We start from the raw sequence: 17,432 nt of genomic DNA, 5'->3' as shown, positions 1-17,432 counted from the left end.
TTCTCTACATCATACCTAAAGGATTCGGTCCATATGCCTTGCAGGGGGAAGAGGGGATGTCTCAGGAAGCCATCAGCAACATCATGTCACAAGATAAATCAGTGTTCCTGAGCTGTGTGCTTAGTCACTCAGTCGTGTCCGACTCTTTGTGACCTCATGGACTGAAGCCAGCCAGGCTTCTCTCTCCCTGGGGATTCTTCAGGCAAGAATACTAGAGTAGGTGGCCATGCCCTCCTCCAGGGAATCTTGCCAACCCAGGGATCGAACCCACATCTCCCACATTACAGGCAGATTCTTTTCCATCTGAGCCACCAGGGAAGCCCAAGAATACTGGAGTGGGTAGCCTACCCCTTCTCCAGGACATCTTCCTGACCCAGGAATTGAACTGGGGTCTCCTGCATTGCAGGCAGATGCTTTACCAGCTGAACTGCTAGGGACACCCAGTCAGGGTTCCATGTGCATATAAACCCATATGCTTCCATGTTACTCAGCAATGTTTCCAGATGTTCTGGTAATTTCAAAGTGCCACATGAGGACCTCATGTGTGTTTAAGGACACCCTTCGGGTTGGGAGACCTCAGCCTCCTATAGCTTCATTTATTGCACTGAACTCAAGAAGAGGAAGTCCCAGCCCTACACAGGTCACACCACCCAAGCTCTGCGGCTGCATTTCACAGGAAACCAAACCTAAAAGGACCTAGGAGGAGGGTTCTGCTAAAGGACACTGCTGAACATTGAGAATTTTTCAGCCCCCTGCCTCCTGGATTACCGGCTCCTGGAGTTCTCCGTAATGCCCTCACGGACCCCTCACGCAAGGGACATCTCAGCACAAGGCTGTTTGCACTCCCGACACTGCTCAGGTAAACCTTGTAGGCCAGCCTCATCTGAGTGGTCATCTCACTGTCGTAGAGGATCATTAAGAGAGAGCTGACAGCAAGAATAAAAGGTGTTTTCTAACATGAATTCTGGGCCATCTATAAAGCGTAGAAAGGGAGAAAAGAAACCAGCTCCCTTGATCGGTTTTTAAAGATCCCTTTCTTCTGCTGGAAGAAAGAATCGAGATACTGACCCACAAAAATTTAAAGATGAAATGTTTTCAATCTCCTCACTGTTGGCAATTCAGATTTAAGGTCAGGCTGGTCACCAGCTTTCTTGACTGATGTTCATGACAACAGCCACCTGGAAAGGCAACCTCCATTCAAAGTAGGCCATTGAAAGTAGAAGTTAACTCCTGGAGCCTTTGTGGGTGGATATTTCTTAAATGTTCTACATTGAAGTGGTTTGTTTTTGTTTTTGTTTTTTTCTGTGTTGGGCTCAAGGAGTATGGACTTTGCAATCATGCTCATTGTCTTCCCTCTCCAGAGGCAAGGAGCTCAAGAGGGAGAGTGAAGTTGCATCGAAATGCCCACCCTCTACGGGTGCCAGGAGGCATCTCTTCTAGATGTCTCTTCTTCTTAGAGATAAACAAATGATAGAGTTAGAATAAGACAGAAAAGAGAATGTGTCATCAAAGTGTCTATACTTTAAAGGATACTGATGCAGTTGGACTTCATCAGCACTGATTTTACTAGGATGTACCCATTTACTTATCTAATTATCTCTCTTTATTGTGGTGTATGTGCATGCTAAATTGTTTCAGTCATGTTCAACTCTTTGCAACCCTATGGACCATAGCCCACCAGGCTCTTCTGTCCATGGGATTCTCCAGGTAAGAATACTGGACTGGGTTTCCATTCCCTCCTCCAGGGGATCTTTCCCACCCAGGGATCAAACTGTCCTCTCTTACATCTCTCCTGCATTGGCAGGTGGATTCTTTATCTTTAATGCCACCTGGGAAGCCCCTCTATTGCAGCATGACCTCTCAATGCTGTTCCTTTGTATCTCCAAGGACCACCCAGAGCACAGGGAACAGTTATGTCAAAAATCAGAAAGTCAGTTGTAAGTTAGGAACAGTTATCTCAAAAATCGAGAAGTCAGTTGTAGGTTAGGCAAACGAGGTCAGCAAAGAACATAGTTTCAGAAATTATCTGAGAAACTTAAGATAAAATATGCCCTAAAGAAGCAAGAAGGCTAACTGGGGTTTATTTAGCTCTTACCAACCAGTCTATAGCAATCCACTCCAGTATTCTTACCTTGAAAATCCCCTGGACAGAGAAGCCTGGTGGGCTACAGTCCACAGGGTCATAATGAGTCGGACATGACTTAGCAATTAAATGAACCAGTCTATATGCATTAACTCACTTAATCCTTACACCCAAACTTGAGAGTTAGATATTGTTTTGCCTGGTTAACAGATGAAGAACTCGAGTGGCCAAGTTAATATTCAAAGTTGTCCTGTCACTAATATCAGTAACAGAATAGAAAACTACCCTGATTTGCACCTGATTCTGGCTGATATTGGAGAAGGAAATGGCAACCCACTCCAGTATTCTTTCTTGCCTGGAGAATCCCATGGACGGAGGAGCCTGGTGGGCTACAGTCCGCGGGGTCGCAAAGAGTCGGACACAATGGAGTGACTTCACTTTCACTGGCTGATATAAAAGGTGGCCACTGTTTCTTTGCAGCTTCATAGAACTCACTTTGAATCCATTCCTAGAGTGGTTTTTTACACCAGCCCTACTTTTAATTAATTATTATTATTTTTGTCTCTACTGGGACTTTGTTGCTGTGCACAGGATTTCTCTGGTTGCAGCAAATGGCTACTCTTCACTGCAGGCTTCTCATTACAGGGCTTCTCCTGCTGTGGAGCACAACCTCGGTAGGACTGCAGGCTCAGTAGTCGTGGTGTACAGGCTTAGATGCTCCACGGCATGTGGAATCTTCCCAGACCAAGGACCAAACTCATGGCCTCGGCATTGACAGGTAGATTCTTAACCACCTGAGATCCTTACCCCAGCCCTCTTAATGGTGACATTGCTTTTATTTTCTCCAAGGAGCTCTTTCAGATGATTTTATGAACAGCTCCATTCTAAAACCAAAGATTATGGTTTTCTGTACCACCTGGCCAACCCTGGCTTAATGCCCAGGAACCTGTTTCTAGCTCACTTTGCCATAAGTCAGGTGCTCTCTTGAAAAGACTATAGGATTTTACATCTGAGTAAGTTGATCAGGATCCAAATTCCACAGCTTGACCAGATATGCTACTTTATTCCCTCCAGTCCTACATCTTTATAATGGAGCAAGAGCACATCACTAGTACTGACAACTCTTTTTAGCCTCAATAATATGATATTTATATTAAATAACACACAGCATATATTAATATCGGGTTGGCCAAGAAGTTCATTTGAGTGTTTCCGTAAGATGTAACAGAAAAACCCAAACATTTTGGCCAACAATACTTAATATGTGCTCAATAAATGTTTGTTTGTTTGTTTGTTTTTCTCTCTCTCATTGGAAAAGACTCAGATGCTGGAAAATTGAGGGCAGGAGGAGAAGGAGACGACAGAGGATAAGATGATTGGATGGGATCATTGACTCAATGCACGAGTTTGAGCAAACTCTGGGAGGTAGTGAAAGGGAAGCCTGGCATGTTGTAGTTCATGGGGTTGCAAAGAGTCAGACATGACTGAGCAACTAAGCAATAACAATTAAGTATGTGCTCAATAAATGTTGTTTTTTTCTCCATTACTTTCTTTTCCTCACCCCACATCAGCTCTGGCCTTATGCTTAAAACATGCTCACAATCAGCATGGAATTTATTAATATAGAAAATTTTATGAATATTTTATTTTTATAAACTCATTAGAGAATAGTAATATACCACAGTTGCATAGCCTCATAGAATCAACAGAGTCCTTGGGCACTTTTTTTTTTAATTTAATGATTTTAACTGCTTAATGAAGTAGGCAGGGCAATGTTAGATGTTGAAACTGAGGCTCAAAAAGTTGATGAGGATGGACAGTGTGGTGATATGGAAAAGAGGCTTTGAGATCAGTCAAAACGAATATGAATGTGGTGTGTGATTTAAATATGTGTTTGGGAGTAAGTGACTTATCTCTCTTGAGTTTTGGTTAGCTGTTTTTGTATTATGTAGTCTGAAATGGTGTGGGTTAGTACACACTAGAGGTTACTATGAGGATGAAAGTGAATGTATATATTGTGTCTGACACAGAGGAGACATCCAGGAAACAGATAAATGGCAACTCTATAGTGTTGCTGCCACATCACAACAGATAGCTGAGCTAGTGCTGGAAGTACCACTTTACGAATGCCATCACACAAAGCAGTTACGTTCACCCTCGTAGGCAATCGCCAAGGTCCACCAAGACTTGAGTTCTGGACGGTTGCTCCAAGTTGTGCCTACCCTTCCTAGCATGAAAAAAATGTTCAAAGGAGTTAAATTATTGAATAGAGATAAGTGGCTAAATCTAAGTCAGATTTAAGATTTTTAACAGATTGAACAAAACTTTCAGCAATTTGGGGAAGTAACTTACCAATAAGACTGAGAAACATCAGATTATATAGGTTAGATAGGAGTGGCTTGATAAGGAAAAAGATCATGAAACCCAGAATTATGGGAAACCGTAATCATAGAAATTTTGCTATTTTTGTTACTTTAACAGACAGAATACTTTGGGAATCATCATCATGTTTATTCAAAATTAAGGTTAATCGGTTTAATTTTAATCCTGTTCTCCAAATACCAGTGACCAGAAAAAATTGCCATTTGAATGCCTGCTGTGTGCTGGGCAATGAATACTCACTGTTTTCTACTGTTTTAGTAGATAAATTAGTTCTCACTCTGTAAAAGAGGATACCAAGGTTCAGAGAGACTCCATACATTGTCCATTTCACAGCAGAAAGAGGAGCCAAGTCTGTTGAAATCCCAAGTTCCTGCTCTTTGCACTGCACACCATCAGGGTCCTGCTGAATGTGTTCAGGGTCATGATCACAGCATCAGTGTCCTTCCAACTAACCAATAGCATTTTAGGACTCCCAGATATACCATTAGCAATAGTAAAATATGTGTGTGAGTTTGGATTTTTGTACTTCATTGGTGATGCTCACTGAAACATTGCTTCCCAAACATCTAAGCCTGAGAATTAGAACCCCACCAGTTTAGATGTCTCTGTGAATAGCTATGTGTGCTATGAAATAAGATAAGCCAGAAGGTCTGGACATAACACGGCAATTCAGTAGCCATGTGTTTGAGGGCACAACCCTTATTGTGATGTCTTTTCTGTTGATTCTAGCATGAGATAAAGATGAAGGGTGGCCAGTAGTCAAGCCCAACATCTGAAAGAATTGAGCCTATACAGGGCACCCAAGGACCCACGTTTCATTATCGAATCAGCAGATTCAGAAAGACTAATTTTATACGAGGCACTCTGAGTTAACAAGACTTGAGAGCATTGTCTCACTCTGGTATTCTGGCCCATACATCCATCTTCTGTGACTTTGTTCAAGTGTGAAGGGTGTATTCAAGTTGTAAGTTCCCTCCCAACAGGTAAATCTACACGAGATATCAAATAACTGTCAGGAGCTAGCTTGATGAGCACAGAGTCCAAGCTGTGTCATTACAGTAGCTGGATTTGCCCAGCTACTGATGATCTAATGACTTGATAGGCACCTGGGAGCCAGTCTGTGCCCTCCCCCGCACCCCACGGCTACTTATGAATATTCATAGAGCTGGGCAAGTCTAGGGATCTGCTGGCCAGCTCCATGTCTCTCTGGTCCCTCCCAGAGAACACCTCCACACTCTGCTCATCCCAGACTCCTATTTCTGTTACCAAGTTCTCCCTACTAAACCACCCCATCCATCTGGTGAGAAATAGATAGCCTGGGGTTGAGTTCAAACCTTCCCTTACTAGCAGGATGATTTTAGACAAGCTACTTAACTTCTCAGAAACTTAGGCTATTATTTACCAATTGGAATTGGCAATACCTAACTTCTGAATGTGTGGTGAGAAATGAGATGTAGTATGTAAAATTTACGTATTATAGTGTCTAACAAGTATGAAGTGCAATATAAATGAGAGTGGCTACATTATCATTTTTAGCACTGTTATCGTGAGTTATTTTATATTCAGACAAACCATCATTAGAATCTTTGGGAGTTTGGGTCTCTTTCTAAGAATGTTGACCTAAAGAAGTCTTATTATAAGGTGATTTCTACAGAAAGGTAATCTTGTCATTTTTCCATTTATTTTAATCAGCCATTCATCAAAGCCTTAGGAGTATCTTCCAACTCCCCAAATGTACTTATCTCCTGAAAACACAAAGATTTAATGAAAAATGATGCCAACTCCTTTAGAATACTTTCCTTGTCAATTTTATATCCTCAGTATTCTTCGTGGTACATAGAAATTGCTCAATAGTTGCTTGTTGAACTAGATTTGCCTAACAGTTAATAGTTTACAAAATACTTTCACTTCCATAATCATGAGGTCTTATATCCCCATTTTTTCAGAAGAGAGATATAGAGGCTCAGTTGTACAATTCATTGTACAATCTGGCGTACCTGGACTTAGAGACCTGCCTTGCCCCTGGCTAGGGAAGCAATCCTGAATAGAAAAGGGGATAAGGAAAACCTTAATTACATGGAGGAAGTTCAGTTCAGGAGTTAAGTTCTAAATGCGCTTTAAGTCACAAATTAAGTGATGGTCTCATCTGAATCCATACTGTGAATGTGTCTGCTGGACAGATTTGGCTCAAGAGGACTTGTGCTGAATGCAATGACAGAATGGTTCAATACTGAAAAATCTGGGTCACTCAGATTGTTGCCTTACAATGGAGTCTAAATTACACAGGATGTTACATAGGGTTCTGGCATTCAGTAAATCGTATCATCATCAACATTATCATTATTATTAAATTATATTATTCTTGAAAGTGAAAGTCACTCAGCCCTGTCCAACTCTTTGCAACCCCATGGACGGTAGCCGCCAGGCTCCTCTGTCCAGGGAATTCTCCAGAAAAGAATACTGGAGTGGGTTGCCATTTCCTTCTCCAGGGGATCTTCCCAACCCAGGGATTGAAGCCAGGTCTCCCACATCGCAGGCGGATTCTTTACTGCCTGAGCCATTAGGGAATACTGGCTTTTCAGGCCTCTTCGTGTATTTTTAGGTTTCCTTCAACACTTCTTTGAAGTCCTTATGGTGAAACAGGTCCTCAGAGATGACTAGCATACAGCAAGTGTCTAACAAATAACTACTTGCAGAATAACAGTGCTTTCACCATTGGACATGAAACTTCCGTGGGAGATAGGCTGCCCTATATGTTCTGATTGACAGATAAACAGGCCCATCCCTAAATCTCAGTTTATTTTCTTACATCTTTCTTTCTCCCAAAATTCTTCTTTGGTTCTGCCCTAATGCATTAATCAATCAGTGGAGAATTCATCACAGTTGGGATTAATCTGGGCCTGGCAGTTGTTGTTTAGTCACTAAGTCATGTCGGACTCTTCTGCAACCTCAAAGACTGTATCCCGCCAGGCTCCTCTGCCCATGGGATTTCCATGCCAGAATACTGGAGTGCGTTGCCATTTCCTTCTACAAGGGGATCTTCCCAACCCAGGGATAGAATTTGTGCCTCCTGCATTGCAGGCGGATTGTTTATCCCTGAGCCACCCGGGAATCCCAGGCCTGGCAGCACCTGCCCCTGGTCAGTGTGCTTCTAGCATCATCTCTGAGTGCCAAATGAGAAAAGGAGCGGGGTCAACAAGTAAACTTTGAAAAAATAAGAAAACACCAAACTAGGCTCCTGATAATCTACATTTTATTTTGCTCTAGTTCCATTTTATCTGAACAGTAAAATAATATTAATGAGAAAAGTGCAGAAAGGGGAAGGGTGGAGGGAAAGGAGGAGGAAGTTGGGGAAGAAGGAAGGGAGGACAAAGGGGAGAGAGGAACATGTGAAAGCAAAATGAGTGAATGAGGAGAAGAGAGGATAGAGCGGCCATTTACTACAAAGTAAGGGAAAGGGGGACAGGGAAAATCTTACTAATTTTGCTACTGGAAAAAAAAGGAACTCTTTCTGCAGAAGAGAAAAAGAGATGGCTTTTGAAAATCAAAAACACTAAGAGGAATAAATTCCAAAGCAATAGACTGCACCCAGTTCATTAAGGGTGTTTTCAAAATCACTTAATATTAAAAATGGATGCACAGGAACATGGCCTTAAGATATTGAAGGGAAGTTATTTGTTATCAAGACAGTTGCAAAATCTTTTTTAAAAGTATGTCCATACTTAGTAGAAAAACTAGGAAAGCAATCTCCCATATTTCTTTTTTAAAAATCTATAATAGCAATCCACTTGACTTCAAATGCCTCCATTCATCAAAAATCCAATAAAATTAAAAGTTAAATTAAATTTAGCTGATTGTCCTGACCAGGACGTAGAATTAGAAATCCAATCAGCATATATCTTTCTCTAACTATGTGTACCTTTAAAATGTAACTTAGTCATTTGTGATATGAAAATAGAGGAAAATCACATATGGTGAGGACCAAATAAATGAATATCTGCATCTGAGAAATCTTGATTTCAATATGTTTGCTCAAAATTTGTGCACCATGCACACACACACACACACACACACACACTTCCTGCCCCTCCTCACAAAATATACAAACGTCCACATGTCACACCCTCCTTCAACTCCAAATAACAGCCATCACTTTATGTATACTGGGTGTGATTGTGTAGGGAATCAGATGAAGGCTGCATTTATTTTATATTCATTTCTTTTCTTGTTTTAATAAGAAAAAGCAGCCACTTTTAATTTAGACCTGCTCCTCCAGCCTTGACCCAGTTTTGGTTGCAGTTATACACCTTACCTTTATGACTGATTCTAACATCCTCTTCAGCAATTCTTAGTTTGCTTCTGGTCATTTCCTATATCTATTTAAGTACCTTATCATTATTACAACTATGTTTCTTAAACTTTGCAATAAACAGAGGCTAGTATTTTTATAAGCTTCATCTTTGAGGAATAAGTGAGAAATACTTGAGAGTAAAAAAAAATGTCCTTACTGCAAAAGCATTGTTTTCCCTTCATGAAATATTAATTTCAGATCAGGTTGAAATGCAGCAGAAATATTTATGATAAAAATGTCTCAGTTTGGTAGCATGGGTGAACTCCCAGTGGAGAACAAGAGTTCTGGATAACAAGGAAATACGATTTGTTACTTTACATGTTTCCAATTGTTTAAACTGCTTATGATACCATAAGGGTATTAATTATTTTGGGATTAAGATTCTCCCCCAAATTCCGTCTATTTATAAAGCAATTCTTTCCTTCCTAACACATCCACTGAGACCCCAAGTGGGTTACAAGCTCAGAAGTAGCCTTTCTGGTTTTAATGCCCAAATTTAATGTACATTCTTTTGGAGGTCTTAAGCACGCTCCCAGTCTATAGAATCTTGTTTCTTTAATTTCAGTTTTTTCTGAAATACTGATATGTTTTAACCATCAAATCCATTACCTTTACAAAATACTTTTCAACCTACAAAGTGAGCAAATCTTGGGGATCATCTCCAAAATGGTGGGATTAATGGCCCAAATGGATGACTAGGATAGGAACCCCTTTACTCTCAGAATCCCAGTCAAGCCACGCACCTCTCTTGACATGGCCCTCTTTATACCTTGAGGGAGGTGAAAGAGACCGATAGGGAGGGCAGGGACGGATGGAACCGCTATTTCTCAAACAGGTTCATTTTGGACTCCCGGGGCACCCCAGAAGCCTGCTGCTGCTGCTGCTGCTGCTGCTAAGTCGCTTCAGTCGTGTCCGACTCTGTGTGACCCCAGAGACGGCAGCCGACCAGGCTCCCCTGTCCCTGGGATTCTCCAGGCAAGAACACTGGAGTGGGTTGCCATTGCCTTCTCCAATGCATGAAAGTGAAAAGTGAAAGGGAAGTTGCTCAGTCATGTCCAACTCCTAGCAACCCCATAGATTGCAGCCTACCAGGCTCCTCCGTCCATGGGATTTTCCAGGCAAGAGTACTGGAGTGGGGTGCCACTGCCTTCCCCACCCCAGAAGCCTAGGGGTCTGTAAACCCCAGGGGAACTGTATTACTGAAATGAATGCATAGATGCACATGGCAAAATAAATTAATGACGAGCATATTCCAGCCCTTTCTCTTAGGCTTTGGAGCCTGGTGTACATTCAGGCAACTCTAGCACTCGGCGTGGCATTTATGATTAGCCCTGTATTGGCTTCTACCTCTTAATGCCATTGGTATTTTCCCTTGTTGGAGAAATAAACAGGCATCATGAAAAAGGAAAAAGGTATCTTCTTTCTGTGGATTCCCAGAGGGCCCAGGGTCTCTTCCTGCTCAGACCCTTCCTGACCATGGGACCTAGGAGGCCAGGTACAGTCTCTTGGTACAGGCAGGATTCAGGCAGCATCCCCATGGCAGAACCAACTCTTGACATGTTAGCACCATTTGTAATAAGCGCCCTGCTGTGACTGACAGGTGGCACTGGAGCATCACTTCCCTTTCAGCAAGAGCCATGCTTTGGCTTTATTTCTGTGGCTAACTGGGAAGAGAAACTGAAATCAATGCTTCAGTTCCTATAGAAAATGAATGCACAAAACACGATGAAATGTCCCCATTTCTGGGATGCTGCAGCCTCTCAGGGTGCCTGAATGAAGGCAAGTATCTAATGGCGCTATTTTATCTCAGATCACCTCTAGATCATGGAGATTCCTGGAGAAAGACCTGCAGCCCTGGGGGTGGCAGTGGGGGGTGTGGGGAAAGGTTCCTCAGCCTGGAGACCCTTCCCCACTCCCATTATCATGTCCCAACTAGGGGTCAGGGTTATTTCTAAGGAAAATTACAGGGGCCTTGGGAAGAAGTTCCTGACCCACAGGGAACTGGTGGATCCCCTCTGGGCATGCCTCCACTGTATCCCTCTAGCTCCTTATGTTCCTCTATTATTTATAGATATGCATCTTTAATCTCACTCCCTTAGAGTTATTTATGGCACTATGGAGAACAGTATGGTGGTTTCCTAAAAAGTAAAAATAAGACAACCGTATAACCCAGAAGCAATTTCACTACCAAGCATACACCCTGACAAAACCATAATTCAAAATGACACACGCACGTCACAATAGCCAGGACATGGAAACAACCTAAATGTCTGTCAACGATGAATGAAAAGGAAGATATGACATTTATATACAACAGAATATTGCTTGGCCATTAAAAAGGAACAAAACTGGGTCATTTGTGGAGACGTGGATGGACCTCGAGACTGTTGTATAGAGCGAAGTCAGAGAGAGAAAAATAATCTATATTAATGCACATATGTGGAACCTAGAAATGTAGTACAGATAAACCTATTTGCAAGAAAGGAATAGAGACATAGAAAACAGCCATGGACATGGTGGGAGGAAGAAGGGATGAGCTGGGAGATTGGGGTTGACCTATGCACACTACAATGTCCAAACAGGTACCCAGGGGGAACCTGCTATCACAGCCCAGGAAGCTCAGCTCAGTGATGACCGAGAGGGGCGGCTGAAAGGGAGGACATGTATGTATACATATAGCTGATTCACTTCATTGTACAGCAGAAACTGGCACAATATCGTAAAGCAACTATACCTCAATAAAGCAATAATAAAAAATAAAACGAAGTACTATGGAAAAAGCAGACAAATGCTATGAGGGCAGAGCCTTGCTCTGTGGTGTCTAATCCCTAGTATCTGGACCATGTCCAGCACTTAGCAGACCTCAGTACATGTTTGCTGAATACATGAATAAATTCTGAGGAGGACATGGCAACCCACTCCAGTATTCTTGCCTGAAGGATCCCATGGACAGAGGAGCCTGGCAGGCAGTCCATGGGGTCACACACAGTTAGACACAACTGAAGTGACTGAGCATGCACACAGGACTGCTAGGAGAATCAAGTGTGGTTATTGTACTTTCTGTAAGAGTGAGAAGTGTTAGTGAGTGGTGGGTGTGGAGCAGATGGAAATGAGTGAACTGAGGTTCTTACATCCACTTCCTCTGCCTCACTGCCCAATAACATGCCTGGGGTATTTAAAAAATACCAATATCTGGACTCCAGCCTGTAGAGCTGACTCAGACTTTTGGAGGCATCAATATATTGCATTGGCCAAAAAGTTTGTTCAGGTTTCCATAACAAGTTATGGAAAAATCCAAATGAACTTTTTGGCCAACCCAAGAAAGAATCCACACCTCCCTCATCTGGTGGTCATGATTTGCAGGTAAGCACTTCTTATTTCTGGAGACTAAAACCCAAAAGTGACATAAGGCATTTAATTATAAAAGTTCAAGTTAATGTGAATCACCATTTCTCCATGTCTTAACTATCTTCTGTTCTCATGTCTTCCTGACAAGAGTCTTACTGACAGCTATTATGTTACCCCCATTTTATAGATAGGCAAACTGAGGCTCACAGCAGGTAGACAAGGTGTCCCAACACCTAACTGAAACATTTGAAGTCCAGTGGTTTGTAAAACCATCTTGTAGAGCAGGCTACCTGCCACCTCTGAATGTTCGGTTTGGTTTTGTAGAAAATAAGAATGATAATACAGATCATATGGGGTTACTGTGACAGCAGCTGGGGACACAGTAGATGCTCAGTGTTTGTTCCATCTTTTTAAAAAGTGTATATGTCGGGAAGGGACGGGCATGGTCTTTAATAGGTCACATTTGTAGAACTGACGGACATGAATCTTTGTCTGATTCACCACATCCCATTCTCACCACATCCTTTACAAAAATGACTCAGATCAGGTAAGACCTCAGCGCTCTCAGATGGGGCTTAGACATTCTGAGTAGAGCAAAGCCCTGTACTCCTCACGGAGGGCCATCCATTGTGTCTTGTGGACAGCACCACTTGGCTGACTCATCCTCTGATATGGGTCAGTAAGACCCCAGTTTTGCTCTTGAAATGCCAGAGAAGTTGGGATCCCTTCATAACATTTTAAAATTATTTTTGTACAATACATTGCTCACATCTCTTAAAAGCTGCTAGTAAAATCTCTCTTTTAAACTTTTACTAAGATTTTAAAATACAAACCTAATAAGCACTGATGTTACAGATTGCATAATTTTCAAAGGTTTAGGTACAAAGCAAAAGCTAAGAATTCCTTCCCCAACCACTCCTCTGTCCACTGCTGATGCCCTAAGTGTTAGCACTTTGTCAAAAGTCTTTCTGCAATTTTGCTCTGCAAGGAGCTCTATTAAAGAAGACAATAAAATGTGAGAAACATAATAACATACTTCCAACTTTTTTAAACCATTCTTTGTCACCAAGTATGGAGGGATTGCAGTTTTTAAATGGATTTTTTAAAGGAATCTTTGAGCTGGAAGAGACCTATTGGGCCCAACCTTTTCATTATTCAGATGAAAAAAACAATGAGGTCCAGAACATTCCAATGCTTTGTTCAAGGCTACACCGTGGATGGCTGGAAAAGAGCTTTCCTGACCATCTCCCCAAGGCCTCTGATCCTAGGTTATAAGCTTTGGAGGAAAATACCCTGTACCTGTGATTTCTTCACATTGTACATAAGCTTGAGCTGAAAGCTAGGCACAGGGGTAGGTAACCCTCCACAAAGATAGCCTTATTTTGACTCATTTCAGCATAACTTAAAACTCCTGGTTAATGAACTCAAAGGAATGAAGGAATTATATATATTTTTTAATTTTATTTTATTTTTAAACTTTACAATATTGTATTAGTTTTGCCAAATATCGAAATGAATCCGCCACAGGTATACCCGCATTCCCTATCCTGAACCCTCCTCCCTCCTCCCTTCCCTACCCTCCCTCTGGGTCGTCCCAGTGCACCAGCCCCAAGCATCCAGTACCATGCATCAAACCTGGACTGGCGACTCGTTTCAAAGGAATTATAAGCAAGACATTCAAAATCATAAATGCTCCCAAAGTGGGAAAGGGGTTACAAATTTGACCTGCATTACTGTAATCAAGTCACTGAATTACTCTAAATATTAATATCCAAAAATCAATGTCCATAACCATGCTCTGTGCTTAGTCACTCAGTCGTATCCAACTCTTTGTGACCCCATGGACTGATTCCCACCAGGCTCCTCTGTTCATGGGGATTCTCCAGGCAAGAATACTAGAGTGGGTTACCATGCCCTCCTCCAGGGCATCTTAGCAACCCAGGGATTGAACCCAAGTCTCCCACATTTCAGGTAGATTCTTTACCATCTGAGCCACCAGGGAAGCCCAAGAATACTGGAGTGGGTAGCTTATCCCTTCTTCAGGGATCTTCCCAACCTAGGAATCAAACCAGGGTCTCCTGAATTGCAGGCATATTCTTTACCAGCTGAGCTACCAGGGAACCCTGTCCATAACCGTACATATCCAAATATAATATGACCAATGTTAAAACAACTTGTAAGCTTTACTTTGTTATGCAAGGGAAGACATATCCATATTTCCATAATGTTTATAGTTTGTAGGGTATTTCCAGAGCATCAGCTTATTTCACACTTAATACTGGAAAGAGATAACATGGACATTCCCATTTATAAAGGAAGAGAGGCCAAGTGCTCCTACAAGGTCATGTGCTGGTTAATGACAGCACTGGAGGTCAGTTTTCAGTCCAGGACTCTTCCAGGAACTGATGTCCATTGCTTGTGTTATATTGATGAAGTCCTCTTCCTCACTGGACAAGACAACTTACAAAGAGGCCGTGAACTGGACACTCCACAGTCATCCAGAGAGAATGGCCAGAGTACCTAAAGGCCAACCCCCCTTTCCCTGTATCCTTTGTTGACCTAGAAGCACAGGGTGAGGCTTGCTGTAGGGTAGGACATAGGGTATCTGGGGAACTGGAGTTTAGTCCCAGTTTTTTAGTAATTTTCTTGAAGCCAGTGGTCCAAGATCACACAGCTCAAATCCAAATCCCATCCTTTGTCGCACATGGTCCTTGACAATCAAAACCCAATAGACCTTCCCAGGTTCTTTTTCACATGCTACCAATATCCAAGCTGCTGGCCTCTGTGATCCCATCAAGCCATGCAAAGTCTCTGTGTCACACTATATATTCTAACATCTTCACACCCTTGCACATGGCACCCCATTTACCCAGAACAACTTCCATAAATCAAGAAGATGCTGACTTAATCTGCAAGATCCAGATCAAGTATGATCTCCTTTATGAAGATCCCCTGGGCTGTCCAAGACAGAGTCAGAATTCATTCTGTTTTATCTGCATCTGTTTTTACAAAGCACTTTGCTAACAACCATCATAGGGGGAGTTAGAATAGAATCTACCTTATACTGAGTTTTAGGCATGCCTGGAGGGAAGGCACAATATTTGAATAAAGTTAGTTTTCAGTAAATGGCTATTGGATAGATGAATGAATGGATGGGTGGATGGATAGACGGACATATGGATGGCAGAATGATCTAGGAGTACCTAAAGCTCAGTGGGCAATATGGTTGAATTTCTAGGAAATGGAATGCTTGAGTCCTGTAGATTTGGGCTCTTATTGCAGATGGGTGACCTTGGGTGCATAATTTAACCTCCAAGGATCTCATTCTCTTTAAAAGTGAAATCCACTCTCTACCCCACTGCACTAGCTGGGAGCCCCAGGAGGCTGATGGATAGAAGTCATACGAATGGCTCCTCACACTTGGCTTCCTGTTGAGTTTGGTCAGTGGAAGAGATTCAGGGCAGGAGACCCATGAGATGTAGATTTTTATTCCACCCACCACAGCTCAATCCCTGCGAGTCCCTCACCTGAAAGTCACAGTTCTTTTCCCATCAGCCTGCTTCTGGATCCCCATGACCACTGGCTCCCTTGACCCCTCCTGGCACATGCACAGGCACAGCCCCTCAGGCCCTTCACAGTCCTTTGGGATCCCCTACACCCTGCCCAGACCTTTTAAACCGTCTCTTTATTAAACTGTTCTCAGATTACCCAATTTGAGGGTGCCATCTGTTTCTTGCTGGAACCCCAACTGATCCCATGGGTAATATCCTTTATACCTCCCAGAGTCTCTGTGCAGCTAAATGGGGATCATGGATGTAAAGTCCTTGTTGAATACTCTCAGGGTCTCTGCTGCTGATTTATATGCTAAGTGGGACTAATGATCTCTCCAACGCAAGCGAATACAAGCCACAAATAAACTGTCGTGTCCTACGTGACCCGGTATATAAATGTAACTCCCAATAAATATTTCATGGCAAAGTCGCACTCTGAAAGGAAAAGCATCCTTTCTGCACGCACTTGGGCTCCCCAGAGCAGAGCTTGGGCTAATGCACCCTGGGCGCCCAGGGGAAGCACGCGATGGCACGTCAGGCAAAACCAGGCTTGCTCAGGATAGGTTTGCCCAGCTCCCCGGGGGGCAGATTGGATGAATGCTGACATGAATGCTGACAGAAAGAGGACAGCGTGTCAGGGAAGACGTCCTCTCCCCCATCCCCTCCCGAAATAAACCAATTATCAACCTGGATTGATTCTCTCTCTGTCGTTTCCTCTAAGCTGCCACCTGCATCCCGTCTTAACAGGAAGCGACAGGAGCCTGTTCACCAGAATTAAAACATGTTGCGGAAGGCCCAGTAATGAGCTTGCTTTTGTTTCCACAGGCTGAGTTGAAGATCCCTCTCATTTGCCGGGTGCCAAGAAAGATGAACAGACCGTAAGTACCGCAAGGTCGCCTTGAGCGTGCACCTAGCGTCTCCTCCATGGGGACGGGAGTAGGGTGCTGGGGAGAACCGCCGGAAGGATGCGGTGTGCCCACGTGGAAAGGCCGGGCTTGAGGATGTGTGGGTGCTCAGTGATTTCTGCAGGAGGTTCCTTGTTCTTCCCCAGTGCAGTCGGGGATGTGGGGTTAGGCAGAGACTAGATACCCAGCATCGGAATGCCAGGAGGGCATCCAGAAATACCACCCATCCACCTCCCACCAGGGTGTGAAATGAAAATTAACAGAACCGCAGCATGCACACTTATTCCCACAGAGAGAGCCTGGAATCCAGCTTTCTGTCTGTGGAACACCCAGAGCGGGTGCTGCGGCTGGTTTAGGATCCTGTCTAAATGTGTATCTGAATCAGCAAAAATTCATCCCATTTCAGATGTAGTAAAAAAGATAGCAGGCCTCCAAAGTATAAGAAATATTTATAATGAAAAACAAAAGTCCTTTAAATTGGGAAAATTGGGTGCCCTGATTTTAAAATCAAGCTATTTATTTATTTTGCCGTTTGGAGAGGCAGTACTGTTTTTCTCCTCTGTGTGAAAAGAGCAGTCATGTGAGAAAGAACAAGGATTACAGAGTCAGGCAGACCCTACTATCAACCCTTGCTTTGCCCTGCTGTTTTATAGCCATACAATATTCAGGAAGTTTTACCTGTTAATAACTCCCTGGATATATTAACCCTTTCTCTGGGAAGAAGGATCTGGCCTGGAAAGGAAGACTGCCCAGGGGTAGCCCATGGTAACCAGGTGATGCCTGGGTATCACAGGTGGGCACTGGGCACGTGG

General features: G+C 42.9%; 1 protein-coding gene across 1 annotated transcript in view; it reads left to right on the top strand.

Moving 5' to 3' along the window:
- The first annotated feature begins 634 nt into the window (after positions 1–634).
- The window catches only part of CLNK (cytokine dependent hematopoietic cell linker), a 205,195-nt gene continuing 188,397 nt past the window's right edge, over positions 635–17,432 (top strand). The window contains exons 1-2 of the mRNA XM_061420827.1: positions 635–859; positions 16,541–16,593. Of these exons, the coding sequence (XP_061276811.1) occupies positions 16,583–16,593 (11 nt within the window). The 5' untranslated portion in view covers positions 635–859; positions 16,541–16,582. The remainder of the gene's footprint in view (positions 860–16,540; positions 16,594–17,432) is intronic.

This window comes from Bos javanicus, chromosome 6 (genome assembly GCF_032452875.1).
Source record: "Bos javanicus breed banteng chromosome 6, ARS-OSU_banteng_1.0, whole genome shotgun sequence".
Lineage (NCBI taxonomy): Eukaryota > Metazoa > Chordata > Mammalia > Artiodactyla > Bovidae > Bos > Bos javanicus.
The sequence above is the reverse complement of the archived record's forward strand: the minus strand, read 5'-3'. Positions and strand labels throughout refer to the sequence as shown.